General features: G+C 35.7%; 1 protein-coding gene across 2 annotated transcripts; it reads left to right on the top strand.

The window, feature by feature from the left end:
* The first annotated feature begins 435 nt into the window (after window positions 1–435).
* LOC138326168 (probable serine/threonine-protein kinase roco6) lies at window positions 436–21393 on the top strand. Of its 2 annotated transcripts, XM_069272306.1 has the most exons (13): window positions 436–1438; window positions 2619–2672; window positions 6370–6435; window positions 11992–12090; window positions 12747–12809; window positions 14775–14999; window positions 15465–15580; window positions 15881–15898; window positions 16113–16465; window positions 17997–18927; window positions 19437–19458; window positions 20190–20479; window positions 20769–21393. In XM_069272306.1, the coding sequence occupies exons 1-13, from the start codon at window positions 1108–1110 to the stop codon at window positions 20787–20789; spliced, it is 2589 nt and encodes an 862-aa protein (XP_069128407.1). In that variant the 5' UTR covers window positions 436–1107; the 3' UTR covers window positions 20790–21393. The 2 variants fall into 2 exon arrangements, with proteins under 2 accessions (XP_069128407.1, XP_069128400.1); XM_069272299.1 differs by lacking the exon at window positions 15881–15898 and having other exon boundaries at window positions 437–1438; window positions 15465–15598.
* The last annotated feature ends 1431 nt before the right edge of the window (window positions 21394–22824 follow it).

Here is a 22824-nt window from a genome sequence, read left to right as displayed (position 1 = left end):
ATTATTTCATATCTAAAATGGGACACCCATATTAACAACATAAGTAAAAAAGCTAATTCCACCCTTGGCTTCCTGAGGCGGAACCTCAAAGTATCATCGTGTTCCATCAAAGAAAAGGCTTTTAAGTCCCTGGTCCGCCCTCGGGTTGAATATGCTAGCGCAGTATGAGACCCCTGTTTAAAGAAAGATATAGATAAGGTGAAAATGGTACAGCGCCGAGCTGCTCGTTTTGTCTCCAACCGCTTCCATAACACATCTAGTGTCGGAGGTACTTAACTGGCGTAGTCTCGAAGATCGCCGTAAAGACGCGAGAATGACCATGATGTTTAAGATCATCCACCAGAAGGTTGCTATTCATTCGAATCAAAAGACCCACAAGACACAACCACCACTTATCATTCCAATTAACATCATGCAGAACAACTTCCAGAAAAGAATATTTTTTCCCAAGAACAATGAAAGAATGGAACCACCTCCCTACACAAATTATATCTCCTGAAACTGTACCCAAATTCAAATCCGTAATCTCAAAACACAAATATTAATTTCCAGTTCCCATATTTCATGCTCCACAACCACTCGACATAATCTTCACCATGTTGAAATAGGTCGATAACCGGTAGAAGTAGAAGGTTGCCAATTATTTTCTGCGTATACATGCATTTATATATTATTTTTGTCCAAAACAAACAGAACTAGATTAACTACCATTCTTAATATCTACTGTCCCGCTCATAAGACGTGAAAATCACAATTTGTAGACTTATGCCGTATAAATTCCGTTCAGAAAGACCTTCATATGCATATGTCAAAATAAAATAATGTCTCGCTGAGACTGTGATATTTTATACGGTTTGGTTTTATTGCCTAGTAGGTAAGAGATATAAAACAAGTATGATAAAATGCTTACAAACGTTTTAATAATGGTTTGCATAATCAAATGGCATTTTCTTAAAATTTGTGAATAAAAAATTGGCTACAATTTGAGACAATTTGATTTTGAAAATCACAAAAAACTAAACCTCTTTGATTAATGATGAAACGAGATTTCAACGAGACTGAAGCCTCACCAGAACAGACCCTTAAATGGTTTATTTTAAATAGAAAATGGTTACTCTTTCAGCTCCATATGATTGGTCGGTAAATGAATACTTGAAGCTTTTCTCTGGACCAAGGGAGAAATACAGACATATACGAGTTGTGTTTGTCGGACCAGAGAATGTGGGCAAGACAACGCTTTGTCTTCGACTTCAGAAAAAAGAAGTGGACATCAACGTCCGGTGTCCGACTCGAGGGGCCGACCTCTTCCTACAGTTGTACGAGATAGGCTGGGAGAGTAAGCGCTGGACACCTCTAGTTATAAACAGACCGGATGAGGTGATCCACAGACGGTTTGGAGGAATGCTTCGAAACAACATCCATGATGGTAAAAATGATGGTATGACCCGTATTAATTTTCATTTTACCTTGTCTTGAATGACGTCTTCTTTCATGATAAATAATTCATAATAAATAATTCATACCAATTTAATTCGAGTTAGCGATAGGTTTTATGGTTTGATGTACACTTGTTATTCCCAATAAAACCTTTGATTTGTAATTGTAACCATTATTCATATTTTAGACTTACGTAATTATTTACATCAAATATAATTACCAATAGTTTGAATCTTAGTTTCATCTATATTGGTATATATAGATACAACACATATAATATTTGGGAATTAGAAAACAGGCTTAAAGTTTATGTTTATAAATTCCTAAAAGATAAAAAAAAAACAGGTACTATTTGCCTGAATATGATAGATGTTTCTTGTTTTTTCTATACTTGAAGTTAATATTTAAAGAGAATGAAGTTGTTTATCACAATTGTATTTGTTGTTCTATACTTACAGAGAATGAAGTTGTTCATCACATTGGTATTTGTTTCTCTATACTAACAGAGAATGAAGTTGTTCATCACATTGGTATTTGTTGTTCTATACTTATAGAGAATGAAGTTGTTCATCACACAAGTATTTGTTTCTCTATACTAACAGAGAATGAAGTTGTTAATCACATTAGTATTTGTTTCTCAATACTATCAGAGAATGAAGTTGTTCATCACATTAGTATTTGTTTATCTATACTTACAGAGAATGACGTTGTTCTACACACAAGTATTTGTTTCTCAATACTATCAGAGAATGAAGTTGTTCATCACATTTGTATTTGTTTCTCTATACTTACATAGAATGAAGTTGTTCATCACACTTGTATTTGTTGTTCTATACTAACAGAGAATGAAGTTGTTCATCACACTTGTATTTGTTGTTCTATACTAACAGAGAATGAAGTTGTTCATCACACTAATATTTGTTGTTCTATACTTACAGAGAATGAAGTTGTTCATCACACTCGTATTCGTTTCTCAATACTATCAAAGAATGAAGTTGTTCATCACATTAGTATTTGTTTCTCTATACTTACATAGAATGAAGTTGTTCATCACACTTGTATTTGTTGTTCAATACTTACAGACAATGAAGTTGTTCTTTACACTAATATTTGTTGTTGTTCTATACTTACAGAGAATAAAGTTGTTCATTACATTAGTATTTGTTTCTCTACACTTACAGAAAATGAAGATGTGCATCACAGTACCCACATGGATGCCGTAACAGCCGAGTCAGGTAAGATAATAATTTAAGAAAAATACCTGGAAAAGTACAAGAAAAATAAAAATCTTATCTTGTAACCAGCGTTAGTGTTGTCGAAATACACCTACCACTTTTAATTTTGCTGTATTCGGCACTGTCGGAAAACAGCTACATAATTTCTGCACGTGCGCCGATTCGGCTGACCTACTGTACGTCCGAGGCGAAACGTTGTTTGAAAGACGGACAGTGTTGGCATCCTTCAGCTTAGATGTGTGTGGTTTGAATTAGTTTTGCAAGATAAAAAGTATACATGATCAGTGTCTTAAAATACAATATGTGTTTTGGTTCGGGTCAGAAAGAAAACAAAAGGGATTTGCCTGTTTTATCTTTCTTAACCCTCGCCATTATTCAAACAATGTTTCGCCTCCGAACTAGGTCTCTATATGGGTCTTTCCACAGGGACCTGGCACGAAATATTTTAACCAACATTATACATATATATATTATAGTATCAAGGGTATGAACTCAGCGGTCGAGAAAGACGAACCTATTTTTAAAAACCGTGATTATTTTAGTCAATGGGCTCTATACACCATTGACGCATATCCTACCTTAAACAGAAGTACTTTATCTTTCCAATGAGTGCTTGATGAACCAAATTGGCCAAGTATTGACCTGGCCTGATGGTCTGATGAATAGGGAAATTTACGAAAAATATGTTTGGTAGACATTCCTTGTCCGCTCGAAATGTCGTCTCGCATCTAATGGGTACCTCAAAAACCAAGCCGAAATAATAAAATCTACGCTTGTGGTGGTAAACAGTACCCATAACTGTGTTTATCCACAATCTCCTTTGGAGGTATCATGTCCCGTACTATGTAGAAACTCCATTTAAACATCATGGTGCTCACTTACTTTACGTAAATATAACCGCCATGTTCATTTGTTCTTCGGAACGCTTCTCGATTTTACCGACAAGCGCAACACTGCATAAATTGCATAATGCAGTCACGATATGTAAAATCGAGAATTCCGACAAAGGAATGAACATGGTGGTGATGGTTAAAGTCAGTGAGCTACACGATGTTTAAATGGAGTTTCTACAAAGTACAGGTCATGATACCTCCAAAGGAGATTGTGGATGAACACAGTTATAGGTACTGTTTACCACCACAAGCGTAGATTTTGTGATTTCGGCTTGGTTATTGAGGTACCCATTAGAAGACAACATTTCGAGCGGACAGGGAAATGTCTACATAACATATTTTTCGTAAATTTCCCGATTCATCAGGCCATAACTTCGTCAATACTTGGCCAATTTTGTACATCAAACACTTATTGGAAATATATAGTATTTTGTTTTTAAGGTAAGATATGCGTCAATGGTGTATAGAGCCCATGTATTAAAATAATTACTGCTTTAAAAAATAGGTCCGCCGAGTTCATACATTTGATACTATAATATATATATATATGTAAACTGTATACAGTTGGTTAAACAATTTCGTGCCAGGTCCCTGTGGTTCTGTCGAGTGTTAAGGGAAGATGTTGCGAACAGTCAATTTTTGATGAGGATAGAGATATTTCGATCTACATACAGACCAATACTTGATATTTTTCTCAGAACTTTCAATTTCAACAAAATTTTATTTCAAACAAACAAGTTGAAATAGGATCGAACAACAGGCTGTGCCTATGTAAGTTCTCTCCCTGGTAACAAAATGTATATATACAAATGACACGAAAGAGTATTTGAAAACATTTGAAAGTATATGTTTCATAAGTCATGACAATATATCATATATTATTAATGAGATTATAGATAGTAATTTTGTTTTACAAAAAGTATAATAATAAAGAAATGAGAATGCAGCAGCCATGAGGAAATTACCTTCACCCACCAGATACAGACCAGAAAGTCCATGTGGCTAACAAGCCGATGGTCATCCACCAATGGGATTCAGAAATTCTACCATGGCTGCTGTATTCATGTATATGATTTAAAAGATAAAATGTTGCAGAATATTGGGATAAAGTTTGGTCTAAATTTATTCTTGTCATGACACATGCATTAATTTTAACAATTACTTACACAGATATGTAGCTAAGATAAATGTATTAATCATATATTTTAAAAAGTATGACAATTTATATAATAATACGTAAAATTTACAACTAATAAATGATAAATGATAAATGCCCATCGGAACAGATGCTATTGTAGAAGTGTTTTTCAGAACACTAATTTTATTAATTAAGGTATGGTATCTTTAACCACGATTAGTTAATCAATTCTTCAAAGTTATTGGTGAATCATATAATTAGAAGTTATTATGATGGTGGTTATATGTTATGAAATCTATTAGTAGCCCTTACAAAATCTATTGTACACTGAAAGATATTCAAGTTTGTTTCGTTATTACAATCATTACAGCCTGACAAAAGTATTTGAAGGTCAAAATGGTTATGAGTAAAATTTATTAACTTATTTTGGAGAGTTCTGCGCTGTTCATTGTAATTACTACAGGAGAAGAAGTGATGTTCAGTGGTTTCATATGCATTACCACACTCGCACAATGGTGATTCTGCTAAGTTATCATTATAAAGATCAAAGTTTAAATTACTACAGCAGTTCCGTAATTGACATATCAGAATATTATCTTTCCTTTTGCCTGAATTTAAAAAGTTTTGTACTTAGCATTATCTGTGGGTGTAATATCACTAATATTCTGGTTTAGAAGTTTTTTAAATTGGTTAATAGAGGTGATATTGGTTAAATCAAATCTAAGTGCAAGTTCATTATATTCTTTCAGAGTTTTTGGAATAAAACTATTAGCATAAATGGTAGATCTACTAAAAGGAATTGCAAATAATCTTTCATTTCTTAACAAATATGGGTTTTCATTATTAAAGTATTGCTCAATTAATTCGTTTAGATAGGAGGGAGCAGTTCCTGATAAAATGTTATAAAGAAGGACAAGTCTATGTTTTTTGCGCCTTGTGGCAAGTGTATCCCAGCCAAGTTCTGAGTAAAGTTTATAATGAGATGTTCCCTTACGCAGTCCAGTGATAATTCGGGCAGCCTCTAATTGAATAGATTCAAGAAGTAATGCTTCCTGTTGTGTACAATTATCAAACAAGATATCACCATATTCTAATATTGGTCTAATATATGAAACATATATATTAGTTAAAGATTTTCGGCTCAATTTATATTTAACAGTTTTTAAAAGGTTTATACGATTACAAGCTTTTTTGTAAATGTAGTGAATATGGTGGTGCCATTTACCATCCTCAGAAAGAAATAAGCCTAGATGTTTGTGATCTTTGACATTTTTGATAACCTCATTTTGGAATAAGACATCTGGACATATAATATTTCTTTTGCGACTGAAAGTAAGCGATTCTGTTTTATCTGAGTTGAATTTGATATCCCATTTTTTAGACCATTTATCTATATTTTCAGAACTTTCATTTGTTTAGAAGGTTTAAAATGCCTTCGTCGTTTAGTGTCGAATTTAAAGACGAAATTGTACGCTACCATTTAACCGGTATTGATGACGTCGATGAAATTTAAATCTTACTGGTTGGTTTACCGTAACGGCGTGGATATAAAGAATGATTTTAATCAGATTGTATTATTATCGATGTTTTTGTATGTAAAGTCAGTGGTAAGGTTTCACTGTGAAATTGATATGACAATGATTTTCTACTATATTTATACCTACAGCAGAACAGACGCTACAGGAACCACATACAGTTGACACGGAAGCCATTACCAAATCACTTGGAAACGGTGAGTTAATTAGATGTCCTATAATTTTGATTATATAATAATTGAAGTTTCAGTTCCTTCTAATGCGAAAAAACAACATTTGCCACTCATATCTTTTATGTTATCTCCCATCAGCCCAAAGTATCTGCAATCTGTCTGCCATCCGTCTGTTTATACGTCTTTCCGTTTGAAATTGAACTTAACGCTCTTGTAAAGCTTGAAATATCTTACATAAATATGAGTTTGAGAGTTGAGGTCTACTCTACAGCTTCATTTCGTATAAAATGTTAAATAATATGCGCATAGTTGCATACCTATTAAAAATAAAAATGCTCTTGTTTCGAGGGAGAAATCAATATTTTAATATATTATTTCATCTATCATAACGAATTTCTCTATATACAGTATCTGCCTTGTCGACGCTTCCGTCTGGTCTTTGAGTTCAACGTTTCCCAAAGTAAAATTTCTATCCTCTGACCAGTACCTACCGGTGTCTGTAACATCCTTATTTTCTGCTCGTCGGATCCTCGCGGAGTTTTCTAAAACATCACATAGTGGAACAGACCCAAAAGACCCCCGACAAGTGTAAATTCATGGCCAATAATATAGCTGCTTTTCAAATAAGTATCGCCAATACTGTGATGGCACACACTCTTTACAGACAAGTGTTCTCAACCGCACTTGTGTTATCTTTTTGTAGTTTTGTTGTCGTTTAATATTTGAACATTTGAACAATGAAAAAAGAAATTCGAGGATGGGGTGGAGGTAGCGTTATCGCGATATCACAATGGAGATATCATCGTTGTGTATTTCTGTGGAAAAAACCCTGACAAATCAATCGAATCAACATTCAAAACGTATTTTTGTAGCATTGATGTTAATATTGATATTAAGCGGATCCATTGCTAACATATTTTTTCAAACTTCTCGGAGTTTAAAAAACAAAACGGAGACTTCAACGGATTTTTTTCAACGGATTTAATTGATGAACTGAATTTTTGTGTTAACAGCAAAGCTCGAATCTTAATAGTAGCCTTTAGTGACACGATGCATAAATATGCGAGTAAGTGGGCCAAAATGTATTAAAACAAGACAAAGACACCAATTATCTAACTTACAAGTTTAATATATATAAACTCTCAGTAGCCCAACATTCAAATCGCCTTTTTTCCGTGGTCCGTCCTTCCGTCCGTCCGTCCGTCCGTTAACAATTCTTTTTATCGCTATTTCTCAGATTTCATGTGTAGATTCCCCTAGGGCCCTAGTTGTGCATATTGCATTTTGGGACCAATCGGTCAACAAGATGGCCGCCAGGCAGCTATCTGAGATTTTGATATTCAAAGTTTGTTATCGCTATTTCTCAGAAAGTGCTGAAGGGATCGTTCTTAAATCAGAAAACACTAAAGGGATCATTCTCAAAGTTTATATGTAGGTTCCCCTAGGGCCCTAGTTATACATATTACATTTTGGGACCAATCGGTCGACAAGAAGGCTGCCAGGCAGCCATCTTGGATTTTGATAGTTAAATATTGTTATCGCACTTTCTCAGAATGTACTGAAAGGATCTTTCTCAAATTTCATATGTAGTAATATGTAGTAAAAGTTTGAAAAGCAGAGAAAATATCCTCTTTCAATTGTCAGACGTAGATCATTCTTTGTTGGGCGTCAAGATCCCTCTGGAATCTCTTGTTACCGATTAAAATGTTTCAACTGATAATGGAATTATATTGCCACAGCTTAACTTAATTTATGATAAGATCTCGGGGCGGGGGTTCTCTCTTTACTTTAAATTGTTTGTTTCCTGACCGCCTGTGTTAAAATACTTATTGGCCCGCCAGTGCCTCTCTGGTATCAGAGATGACCTTATCCCCTCCGTGCAAACGGAGTGGGTGAAATCCAAGCCCCTGTCCCCAAAATGTCTACCTGTCCCCTGAGTACCCGCAGGTGGACAACACCCCTAGCGTTATCGCTAGTGAAGTGGATGCCTCCGGTACCCGTGAGTGGATCAATCCTAATGAAGATTCAATATTTTGGAATACACCGGAACCTGCCCTCCTCATGCAGTTAACGTTGGTAGGGCTTAACATATATAATTTGGGCTATATGGTGCCTGGACTGCATATTCCAGAGACCCCCCAGGATCTCGCCACATGAGAGAGTCTATTAGTCTCAGTATCCCAACCCCGGGGCCCTAAGGACCCTCCAATCTCCTACCCTTTGTGAATCTTTGACATATGTTAATAAAGTAATAGATAGAACTATGACATAAAATGCTAGATAGGAAGAGCTATTTCACGGGAAAATCTGAGTTTATGAGTTACTATAGAAAACTTCTAAAGTTTCCTGAATATCATTGACGAAGATGCTATTGCCCAAAACTGTAAGATGAGTACCATCATTCCTATATAGACTCTTTTAGTGGGATGATTATTATTTCCCCATCATTACTTAAGAAGATTCTTTTCACTGCATTCTTCACTCGTTTTCTTGACTTGTCCAGCTGTACAGGCTTGTCAGCATCATGCCAATAACACCTAGGCAACATATCGGACCAGATCAATGTTGTCCGAGGCAGCAGGACTTTCAGACGAAGAAAAGATCACTCTATGTCATTTACATATTACATTACTACGGATTTTGCGGTGGTCAAGTCGTTGGCCATGAGATGTACGAGGGGTGCTCCAAAATTATTGTTACTTTGGTGATTGGTTTCTCTTTGATAGAAGTAATTCTGATCATTTTACTTTGCCCTGTCCCTCGAAGTACTCCCCCTCTGCATTTATGCATCGTTTCAACCGATCGATCCACTTTTGGAAACAGTTTTCGTACTCTTGAATTGGTATACTCATAAGATACTGGTAAATGGCAGAGCCAAGGGCATTTCTTGATTTATATTTTGTTCCAGACAGGTGAAATTTTAGTTTGGAGAACAAGAAAAAAGTCACAGGGGGCCAAGTCTGGTGAATATGCAGGGTGGGGGAGGACAGTGACATTTTCTGCCTTCAAAAACTCCGTTACAATGCGCGCCTTGTGTGCTGGCGCATTATCATGTAAGAGCATGAGGTACTTCAAACCTGTCTGTGGGCGGCGGCGTTTGTAGACTTTCTTAAGTTTTCGAAGTACAACGTCTCTATAACACTTCGCTATGACAGTTTGCCTTTTGGAACAGGGATTTGAATGATTGGACCCTTGTTATCAAAGAATATGACATACAAAACCTTCCTCACGGTGCGTATTCTTTTAGCAATTGTAGGGCGCCTGGCGTTTTTGCTTGCCCAGATTCGATTAGAGCATTTTCTTTTGGGTTCGAAAAAATACACCCATGTTTCATCACCTGTGATCAAATTATCAAAAGCCTTTTTTCTGTATTTTGGGTATTTCTTCAATAAGGATTTGGCCTTGTCAACCCGGGACCTCTTTTGGTTGTCAGTTAGTAAATGGGGTATCCACCTGGCATTGATCTTGCCCAGCTTAAGATGTTTCTTTTAAATGCAATGAATACGTGCTAAAGACATTTTAGCTAACTGCCGGACAGTGTACCTTGCATCTTTTTCAAGGATTTGCCGAATTAGTTCAATGTTATGCTTTGTTGTTGTTGTTGCAGGGCGACCTGTGTGGGCAGCATTTTTAAGCTTCTGGTGTCCCGACTTAAATCGAGCAACCCACCTACAGATAGTCATATATGACATTTGACCCTTCCCATATATATCACACACCTCACGATGAATATCCACCGGCTTTAAGCCAAGTAGAGACCTACATTTTATATAGGCCCTAATTTCAATTATGCTTTCAACTCTCTTGCCAACCATATTTGTATAGAGTGTAACGAGTGCGCTACAAAAAAATGTACACAGCACCAAGGTCAGTGTAATTGTGAGCGAGATATTTACCTATATCACACTTCAGATATCACGCTATCGCCACGAGGTAGTTTTAAGCCCATTAAGCACGATTTCCACGAGATATTGCGCAAGTAACATTAATTTCGGAACATCCCTCGTATGATGAGCATAGTCCTCTCGGCCTGACAGAGACATAAGTTCCAGCCTATCTGATATATGGTGATTGAGGTGCCCAGAATCCAGCCAGAAGATACTATAATGTAAAACACTTTAACACAATTAGATTGTGTTTACTGATATTATATTACAACTGTAATCACACAACACCTCCCCCCCCACACACACACAACCCCCACCCACCCTCAAAGTTTATTAGTGAATCCCCGGCATCCTAATATAGAGATTATATAGAGGGTGATTGGGTGGTGTAGTGTTTAAGCCGCTCGCCTTTCACCTAGCCGGCCGGGGTTCGATCCCCGGCACGGACGTGAAAAGGTCAGGGGTCACCTGCCCGATCACGTGGGTTTTCTCCGGGCACTCCGGTTTCCTCCGACATTAAGACCCCTCGCGCGTTTACATCCGGGCCATCGAGAGTGATTTATATAAATTGTATAACTTGTTTCTCAATCGATTTGATAGTCTCATCATTAATACATCGATTAGCTGCTTCAGTGGTTGCCCCTATACGGAAACTATGAGAACGATAGTGACCAGTTCTTATTCAACTAAATGTAAGCGACTTCTTTAGGACAGCACAAAATTGGTACCTATTAAGGGGTTGACATTGTAGTGAATAAAGAGTTGTCGTTCATGTGTATTTGGACGTATGCTTAGATAGTTATGCACAGGTTGAACTGGACAAACGCACTGATTTGCTGCTTTTGACATTATTAATAAGTGTGATAGACCCTTTTGGTCAGTCTTTGATTTTCGTATGCACACTCGAATTTTAACCCCTTCCCTGGTAAACTGAATACATGTATCACTTTTTCAAGCGGCTTACACCGCTGGTCACAATTTAATGATGCTGTAAATTACCCTACCCTAAGAAAACAAAAAAAGGCTAGCCTAAAGGCAGCTGTGAACAAACTAGCTTCATAATGAGAAGAACACACTGAGGGCAGGGCCGAATTCCCTCTCGTTTGTTTGAAACAAGTTGTTCATCCCACAAGTATTTGTTGTTGTTCAATACTTACAGAGAAAGAAGTTGTTCATCACACTAGTATTTGTTGTTCAATACTTACAGAGAAAGAAGTTGTTCATCACACTAGTATTTGTTGTTCAATACTTACAGAGAATTAAGTTGTGCATCACATTAGTATTTGTTGTTATTCTTTACCTACAGAGAATGAGGTTGTTCATCACACTAGTATTTGTTGTTCAATACTAACAGAGAATGAAGTTGTTCATCACACTAGTATTTGTTGTTCAATACTAACAGAGAATGAAGTTGTTCATCACACTAGTATTTGTTGTTCAATACTAACAGAGAATGAAGTTGTTCATCACACTAGTATTTGTTGTTCAATACTTACAGAGAATGAAGTTGTTCATCACACTAGTATTTGTTGTTCAATACTAACAGAGAATGAAGTTGTTCATCACACTAGTATTTGTTGTTCAATACTTACAGAGAATGAAGTTGTTCATCACACTAGTATTTGTTGTTCAATACTAACAGAGAATGAAGTTGTGGATCACATTAGCACTTGTTGTTGTTCTTTACCTACAGAGAATGAGGATCACAGTAGTATATGGTGTTGTTCAATTTTTACAAAAACTGAAGATGTTGATCACAGTACTCGCATGGATGCCGTAAAAGCCAAGTCAGGTAAGGTAATTATTCAAGGAAAATACGTGGAAAAGTTATGAAAAATATTCAATCTTATCTTGCAACCACCATTAACGTTGTCAAAATACACCTACCACATATAATTGTGCTGTATTCGGCATTATCGAAAACCAGCTGCAGATTATCTGCACGTGCGTGGATTCGACTGACATACTTCCCATGCGAAATATTGTTTGAAAGGCAGATGTATCCGCAACAGTGTTGGCATTCTTCAGCTTAGATGTGTGTGTGTGTGTGTGTGTTTTGAATAAGTTCTGCAAGATATAAGTTATACATGGTCAGTGTCTTATCATACAGTATGTGTTTGAGTTCGGGTCAGAAAGAAAACAAAAGGGGCTCGCCTATTTCGTCTTTCTTAACCCTCGCCATTATTGAATTCGCCTCGGAAGTAGATTGTAGGTCTCTATATGGGTCTGTCGAGTGTTTATGGAATATATTGTGAACAGCCAATCAAAATTGTACGCTACCATTTAAGGTATTGATGACGTCGATGAAATCTTACTTTTTTGTTTACATGATTTACAAGATATGATTTTATTCGTATTATTATCGATGTTTTTGTATGTACAGTCAGTAGTAAGATTTCACCGTGGAATTGGTATGACAACGGTTTTCTACTATATTTATACCTACAGCAGAACAGACGCTACAGGAACCACATACAGTTGACACGGTGATAACCGAATCACCTGGAAACGGTGAGTTAATCATTGAAATTTCAGTTTCAGTTCCTTCTATAGTACATTGATGCGTTTTGAAATCAACATTTGCCAATTATATCTGATTTGTTATCTCCCATCAGCCCAAAGTATCTGCAATCTGTCTGCCATCCGTCTGTTTAAACGTCTTTCCGTTTGAAATTGAACTTTACGAAAGCTTGAAATATCTTACAGAAAAGTCAATTTCAGAGTTGAGTCTAACTAGCTTCATTTCGTATAAAATGTTAAATAATTGTGCATACTCGTATACACATTAAAAATAAAAATGCTGGTTTAAGGGGAATCAATTTGAGTTGCGCTATATGTCCCCATAGTAGTTAAATGTCTGTCTGCCCTCTGACCAATACCTACCGGTGCCTGTTACATCCTTATTTTCTGCTCCACTATGTGATGTTTTCCAAAACATCACATAGTGGAACTTTTCAAGACCGAAAAGACCTCCGTCAAGTGTAAATTCCTGACCAATAACATACTTGCTTTTCAAATACGTGTCGTGCTATTAAAATGGAGATATTGTCGTTGTGTATTGCTTAGGTTAAAAACCCCAACAAATCAATCGAATCAGCATTCGAAACGTATTTTCGTAGCATTGATGTCAATATTGATATTATGCGGATTCATTATTATTCACATAATTTTTCAAACTTCAGTGAATTTAAAAAACAAAACGGAGATTTCAACAGATTATTTCAACGGAATCAATTGATGAACTAGATTTTTATGTTAACAGTAAAGCTAGAATCTTAACTGTAACCTTTAATGACACGATACCAAACAATGCAAGTAAGTGAGCCAAAATGTATTAAATAATGTTTTCTGTAACAAATCATATAAAGTTTGGACCAAACTGTACTTATGGTTGTATTCTTCTGTGGTTTCAGTCCCGTTGAAGTCTCGTTTCAACATAGATCAAAGAATTTATGAGATTTTCAAATACAATTTATCAATATCTGTAGCAAGTTGTCAGTTGCAAATTTTGGCAAAAAATTACATTTCTATTTTAGTAGATTTTTTATACGGGGATTTTAAGAATGACCCATTTGGCGGCCATTTTGAAATTGTGTCTTTTTCGCTTTGAGTAGAGCCACAGTTTTACCATTTTTTACTGTAATTGTTTTTACTTAAATCACCACTGCGCCAGCTTTTTTAGCTATATCGAGCTATTTTTGCTGTAAATCTTTACTAGGTTCGTGGTTATTAAAATATTGAGCATTAATGTGTGAAATGATAGACTTTTGTCACTCTATTTTTACATTTAATGGTAATTTGAGCACTTTTATTTTTTACTCTAAATTACTGAAAAATAATAAATATTCAAATGGGTCAAAAAATAAGCACACAGACCCCCCATTTTTCTGCCTGATTTGGAAAGAACAACCCTTTCCCTATTAATATGCAAAATATTAACAAAAGTTTAATACTAGAACTGATTCTATAAAGGGTTAAATTAAAATGGCTGAAAACGGTGCATTTTGCAGCTCAAAATAAAGGGGTAGGGCTAGCATATGTTTCATTATGAGAAAAACTATCAGTCTAATAGATCAAAACTGGTATATTTTTAAAGACGACTACTGGAATATAAATTCTACAAGCATCCATACATATCAAACAACGCAGTAGGAAATTAAGGCTTTAATTCCTTGTGTATATGGCCAAGATGGCAAAATTCCCATTAAATCCAATATCTTGTCAACTAGGTATCTTTGAGTGACAAAAGCTCAAAAACGAGCACACGGACATATGGTTTTTCTTCCATTTTCTTTTATGGTATGAACTCATATTTCCAAAAATCTATATGAGAAAAAAAGTTTAATACAAGAACATTTTGACTTTTCAGAGGAATACATCCTTAATTAAGATTTTCCATTAAAGTATCCAAGAAGCAAAAATCTCCTATTTCAATGTGTCATATGTTTTCATCCAAAATTAAAATTATGATTTTAGACACGGAAAGAGGCCTCAAAATGTCCTGGGTAGCTTGTGAGGATGAATCTGAGGAGGTTTACCAACAGTCAAACAAACAGAAGGAGGACTTGGCCTTCCTGTCGATGTGGGATATGGGCGGGGACCTGGCCTTTCAGGCTACTAACGTGGTGTTTATCAGTGCCCACGGGGTCTATATACTCACATTCAGGGCCATAGATTACTTCACGGATAATCTACAGCTAGGTGGGTATAGATATAAGGATATGATATATACATGTGTATGATTAAAACAGTACCTGTATAAAAATAAACTGTATAGGAATGAAAAGCTGTGTAGGAATAATGCATGTGAAAACGAATGAATAGATATAAATAATGAAAATAAAATATTTACATATAAACAGTACATTAAATATAACATTGTGAAGTTTTCTTAGCTAATTAACTGTCGGTGATTAGAAAACAAATCCGTTCTATGCGCTAGCTGCTGAATATCCTGAATAAGAACTCAGTTCAGTTGAGACTCAATAAACATATTCATTGTTTTTATTTTAGAACAAATAGTGTCACTAGCACAAAATTCAAGCTTCATAAGATTTGTTTTCGAATCCTTGTGCAAAACCTGTAGAATAAAGCAGTAAATCAAACTACTTAAACTATATCAATATTAATGTACAAAATGTAGATAACAATTTATTTCACTAACAGTCCGACTGAAAAACTGGGTCCGTAACATAGGAGCCTACTCTTCGCGTGCGTACAATCCTAGTAAACTACGTCCACACCATCCACCAATCATAATAGTCGGTACACACATGGACCAGGTCAACACCAGGTTTAAGGTAAGACCTGTTATCATTATAGTCCTTACACACATGGACCAGGTCAACACCAGGTTTAAGGTAAGGTCTGTTATCATTATAGTTGGTCCACACATGGACCAAGTCAACATCAGATTTCAGGTAAGGTCAGTTATCATTATAGTCGGTACACACCTGGACCAGGTCAACATTACACTTAAGGTAAGGCTTCTTATTATTATAGTCGGTACACACATGGACCAGGTCAACATCAGGTTCCAGGTAATGCCTGTTATCATTATAGTCCTTACACACATGGACCAGGTCAACATCAGGTTTAAGGTAAGGTCTGTTATCATTATAGTCGGTACACATATGGACCAGGCCAACACGAGGTTTAAGGTAAGGCCTGTTATCATTATAGTCGGTACACACATGGACCAGGTCAACATCAGGTTTCAGGTATTCAGGTGATTCACATTATAAATATATTTGGAAAGAGCTAAAATCTCGAAATTCAATTGAAGTTCTCTATGCTGATATTGTGTTTCTGTAGGATACACCATCTGAAAGAGAGGACAGGCTAAGAGTCATGCGTCAAGATATATGCAGCTTTGCTGAGCTTGGAAATTCAAAGGAGGAAGGGTTCGTCTTCCTCCGCTTCTGTACTGTCGATAATTCCATCGACAATGACCCAGCCTTTGACAAGTTAAGGAATTACATAGTCGAAGCGGCAGTGCACCAGGACCAATGGGAGCAAGAGTTGCCGGCGTCATGGCTTGCCCTAGAGAGGGAAATTCTAAAACAGCGAGAATGGAAGCACGTTTTGACGCTTAAAGAGATCATAGACCTGGATAACAAATGTGAATCGCCTATCGGTGACGAGGAAAACATCAAGATGTTTCTAGAGTAAGATAATTTATTAAATAATAAATCATCAGAGATACATCAAACAAACTTTGATATCAGTCGAGATGTGAATGTCACTTAATCGCTCTTCATTTGTATAAAACGATACATATTCTTATAAAAGAAACAAAATGCATGTAGCTTCAAAGTGGGAATTCATACCTACTTGGTGTTAATACTATTTGTAGTATTTATGTCCATTCCTCTTGATCTGTGTTATACTTTAGACAGGTGTAAGATTATTTCCTGTAGGTATCTCCACTCTACCTGATCTGTGTTATACTTTAGACAGGTGTAACATTATTTGTTGTAGGTATCTCCAATCCACCTGCTCTGTGTTATACTTTAGACAGGTGTATCATTATTTGTTGTAGGTATCTCCACTCTACCAGATCTATGTTATACTTTAGACAGGTGTAATAGTAGTTGTTGTAGGTATATTCACTCTACCAGATCTATGTTATACTTTAGACAGGTGTAACAGTAGTTGTTGTAGGTATATTCACTCTACCTTATTTATGTTATAGTTTAGACAGGTGTAACATTATTTGTTGTACAGTAGGTATCTCCACTCTACCTGTCAATCTGTGTTATACTTTAGACAGGTGTATCATTATTTGCTGTGGGTATCTCCACTCTTCTGACTGATCTTGTTACTACTACCTGATCTGTGTTATATTAGTTTAGACAGGTGTATCATTATTTGTTGTAGGTATCTCCACTCTACCAGATCAATGTTATACTTTAGACAGGTGTAACAGTAGTTGTTGTAGGTATATTCACTCTACCTTATTTATGTTATAGTTTAGACAGGTGTAACATTATTTGTTGTACAGTAGGTATCTCCACTCTACCTGTCAATCTGTGTTATACTTTAGACAGGTGTATCATTATTTGCTGTGGGTATCTCCACTCTAACTGACATCTATGTTATACTTTAGACAGGTGTAACATTATTTGTTGTAGGTATCTCCACTCTACCTGACATTCTGTGTTATACTTTAGACAGGTGTATCATTATTTTGTTGTACAGATGGTATCTCCACTCTACCTGTCAATCTGTGTTATACTTTAGACAGGTATATCATTATTTGTTGTACAGAAGGTATCTCCACTCTACCTGTCAATCTGTGTTATTATAATTATTTGTTGTAGGTATCTCCACTCCACCTGATCTATGTTATACTTTAGACAGGTGTACTATCATTTGTTGTACAGTAGGTATCTCCACTCTACCTATCAATCTGTGTTAAACTTTAGACAGGTGTATCATTATTTGTTGTAGGTATCTCCACTCTACCTATCAATCTATGATATACTTTAGACAGGTGTAACAATATTTGTTGTAGGTATCCCCACTCTACCGATCAGTTTTATACTTTAAACAGTTGTAACATAATTTGTTCTAGGTATCTCCACTCTAGCTGGCCTCTGTTATACTTTATGCAGGTGTAACATTATTTGTTGAAGGTATCTCCACTGGACCTGATCTGTGTTATAATTTAGACAGGTGTAACATTATTTGTTGTAGGTATCTCCACTCTACAAGATCTGTGCTGTACTTTCGCCAATACGACAAGGTGATAGTCAACCCTCAGTGGGTCATTAACGCCTTCAGAGAAATTCTAACAGACGAAAAGTTTCTGGAATCAGACAATCTCCTTCTGGAAGCAGACCTAATTAAATACTCACACCAGGCTCTTCTAACAGTAGATCTTGCAAAAATGCTTTGGAATTCAACAGAAGAAGATTCGTTCATTCAGCATATCGACATCCTTCTAGCTTTCTTGGAAGAGTTTGGTCTGTTGGTAAAGGCCTGTGTTGGACAGGACGAACAAGGAAAACCGGTATACGACGAGAACTACACTGTCCCAAGCAAACTTCAGAGCATCAAAGGGATCAAACAAATACATGACCTCCTCAACGTCAAGGGGACAGTTTGCTCTCGCACGCTGTGCTTCGTCTTCAAGGATGTATTCACTCCGCAAGAATTATTCGATCGGATATATGCAGGCGTCATCAAGGCATTCAAACCAATTGAAAAGAATTCTGCAAGAAGTCCCAACCAAGGTCCCTCAAAGCAGATCTATAAAGGACTTGGCTGCTTCATGATAGACGATCTTTGTAACATGGTCGTTCACACTCAGTGGGAACAGTCCGTGATAACGGTCACGCTGTTTACGACATCTGAGCCTCGGATTCCAGAAGGTACCGGGAAGAGGGTAAGAGAAGCCCTGGAGGTCATCATACGACACACACTGGAGGTAAGCCGTCAGGGCCATCTCCAGTACCGACATATGCTCCACTGTACATTTTCCCTGGACCAGTCCGATAGTCCACGACAGGAAGACGGAATAGTGAGGGCTGCGAGGGGTGTGGCTTGTCAGGGTGGAGTCTGTTCCGGCAAACACATCCTGACAAAACTGGACTGGCAGGTCTGGTTTCCTGTATCCAAAGAAAAGGTTGGTAAATATTTCTTTATCACGATCTATCAATTCGCATGTTCCCCAGTGGCTTCGCACATGTTATTATTTTGCATATTTTGCTAATGTAAAATGACATGGAATTATTCTATTGTGATTAATATAAATCAGTGTAACGTCATGATATGAACGAAAATCTTGATGTCAAAAAATATTACGTCAGAATTTGATTACGCTATGAGCATTTAGCGTTGGGTTGTTTCGATATTTGATACTTAAGTGCAGCTGTATGAAATATCTTGAAACGCGTCTCGATGTTTAATGTTCCGAAGGTTAAGATTTAAATTTCCTGCCAAAATTGTACTTCGTAGATTTTTTTATATATACTAATTACTAAAACACAATGTATTCGAAGGTTTAGATATGAATTTACTGTTAAATTTTAAATTGTAACATTTAATGTCTCTTTTGTAGTGAGGACAGTTTCTTCTTTAGATATGATTGTATGTAAAGTTTGCAAATTATTCTTGTAACATTGTTTGTTTCAGTTTCAAGAGGTCAGAGAGTACGGTATGTATATAAAATTCAATTTCGCTTGTAACGAGGATTTTCATTGGCTTGAAAATTCGTGTTATCATCTCATAATGTAAACTATGACGTCACCATATATATCGTCCTCATATTGTGATAGTGATTTCATTGAAAAAATAGTCCCTCCTTGTTTTTAATAAGAGTACTCACTAATCAAACAAGTAAAAAAAGAGTACTCTCTAATAAAAAAACGTCAAAAAAGAGTACTCTTTGATGTCTGTGTTCTATATTCATAGCATAAAAATGTACATGTAGATATATTCAAATTAGTCTTTTGTTATTGATTAGAAATATTATTGGTTTTGAGTAATAATATATTCATTATTGAGAATTAATTGATAAAGCATCGCTAACTTATGGTACATAGACTACATTTTGTAGTCTGGCATTTCGATTAAAATTTATTCTAGTGTTTCCCCCTCCCGTCATCAGTTCGCACTAAACATCGCTCACGCGTCTCAAAAGGAAGATTGCACCATAGAAATGTAATCATTTTGGCTCTAAAGGGTATTTCAGGCGTTTGAATAATATTTCAAAGAGAATACACATTATTTAAGATGAGGTGTTTTTTTTAATCAATCAAGATTTGCTTGCATATATAATCCTCTATCTAGTGCACATACACATGCACATATAATTATTATCATATAAATATTTTGATTTATGTGCAATTTTTAATTCCTACATATGGATGATATTTCTTTATGTAGCCTGCGAACTGTTGACAGACAAGGGTTTACAAGTAAGCATTGCCGTCAAACTCGGTGCAAACTGGGAGTGTGTAATGACACGTCTTGGTATTTCGAGGCACACACTTGACCGGATCAAGATGGCTAATCCGCACTTTCCCCTGACCCAGATCACTAATGCTCTGGTCGAATGGCGGGACACAGCAGCCCAGCAGAAGACGGAGTGGGAAATGTTGGAAGATCTATCTGAAGCCTTCCGAGAGTACGGGGCGGATAGCGAGGTTATAGATGAACAGGTCGAGATTTACAAAGTAAGTTCATCAGAACTTTTTTTTGAAAAAAGGCTTTTGTAAATGAGTCTGAAATACTTTTTTAAAGGTAAGCAAAACATTTCGTTATAATAATTGTGAATTACAATAGTAAGACTTATTACAAACTACACTAATACAAATACGATAAGATACATATGTGGTATTCATCCTTTCAAAAGATTGATAATAAATGGTATGTTTGATTCATCGCAAAAAATCAAACATTATCAGTATACATAATCTGTGGAAGTATGAGACTATCAGTGTCACAAGAACTTCTTATTTGCAGACACCAAGTAAAGAAGATTAAGCTATATAAGAGGGAGTAAAAGAAAGCAGCGCTTTACTCCTACGTACAAAAAGAAGATATGAGGGATTAGGAATCTATTCACTTCCATATTTTACACATTAGACTATATCTATAAGTCAGTAGAAAATGAGAGTGACACTAGTAAAGCATCGGTAATAGGGAACAACCAACTAAATGAAATTTTGAGTCCCGGATAGAATTCTGCCCGGGCCACTGGTTGCATGGATGATTACTCACAAAGGACATCTTTCATGAACAATGGAAATTAATCCAATCCCTTGAAAATCCGTTTAAAAAATAAAAAAGGTCCAAGGGGCCTGTGCTTGGGCTAAATTAAAGTTGCCCAATAGGGATGTATGACAGGATTCCCTTTTTATCCAAAAAGGTATCAAAATAATGTTTTATGTCATAAAACTGTATTATTTGCTGAAGAGTATAATTAATTACATATTATGATCACAAATATATAGGCAAAATGTAACAAAGTTTTGCTACATTCTTAAGACAGAAAGTATCGAAATTTGGAGTGTTATTTTCGGTCATGTCGTTTTTATTGACAATGGTGATTCACCCACTTCCAGTTTCAGTGCACCAAAAATATTTTCTTAAAAGTTGGCTCATTACCTGAAGTAAATGTAGTGAAAATATCAGAAAAATTTTGGACCGGTAAATTTGTCGTTTAAAGGTCTTAGTGAAGCAAGGTTTATTTTTAGCAGTATTACACCGTGGTCGCACCACGGCCCTTTTCAGTCATAAAATTAAGAAAACTTTCTTAATCTTATTTAAAACTCATTTAAGGAAGCCTGTTAGGGTCACATTGAAAAATATTATGTCGTTGTAACGACTAAGCTATGTCGTCATTATGACATACTAAGTCGTTATAACGACAAAGCTAAGTCTTTATTACGATATAGGTAAGTCGTTATTACGACATAGCTAAGTCGTTATAACGAAATACTATGTCGTTATTACGACATAACTAAGTCGTTATTACGAGATACTATGTCGTTATTACGACATAACTAAGTCGTTATTACGAGATACTATGTCGTTATTACGACATAACTTAGTCGTTACTACGATATGCTATGTCGTAATGACATAAATAAATCATTATTACGACATTACTAAGTCGTTATAACGACATTATATAGTTGTCAAATGTGACCCCAACAGGCTTCCGTAATATTTAGTATTTCTTAGCAGTTCAAGATTTAGATTGTTCAGAACATTTTTTGATCAATCAATGGAAGATCGATTTCGAGTTTTTGAATTTTCTTCAGAATTTTCATGAATTCCATAAAGGTTAAAAGATTTTTTTATCAGTTTAAAAACTAACAGCATCTTTTATGGTCAATGAAACAGTCAAAAGTGTTTAGGTCCACAGTTTTATTTTTCATAATTAGCTTTGTGTATCGTAAACGCATCATACTATCAATCATAATGGCTTAAGGAATATCATTTCAAGTATTAAATTTTGATTTTATAAGAAATTTGGTTATCACAACATTAATTATACATGTCAGGGGGAGCCAAATAAATTTATTTATACGTGACACAAAGCTAAGTAACATAAAGTATATGTAATACACTGCATCTAAATGATTTCCAGTTTGATCATACACTCTCATTTCCTGTTTGACTGTTTCTCAATTATCTCTGTACGATTAATACCATATCCGCAAATTAATAATTTTAGAGGTGTTAGTCCATAAGGATTACTTCAGAATTAGTATTAAAATTCATATAATTTTAAACATAAAGTCAGATTATATCACACGGGATTATATCACACGGGATAAAACGGTTTCATCGCCACATACTCTTTACCACGGAGATATACACCATGTACATGTACTGTGATCGAAGCCTTCCTTTTGTGTCTAATACTCAGTAAAGTTGTTTAATTTTCTAATTATCAAATAATTCTAACATGGAATTCAAACATCATTATTTACAATAAAGATATAATCAAGTTTTAATGATCTACTTACAGATAACGAGTATTTTCATTATTCAGTTAGTTATTTTTAGT

Source organism: Argopecten irradians, chromosome 1 (assembly GCF_041381155.1).
Source record: "Argopecten irradians isolate NY chromosome 1, Ai_NY, whole genome shotgun sequence".
Lineage (NCBI taxonomy): Eukaryota > Metazoa > Mollusca > Bivalvia > Pectinida > Pectinidae > Argopecten > Argopecten irradians.
This window is presented reverse-complemented; position numbering and strand designations above follow the sequence as displayed.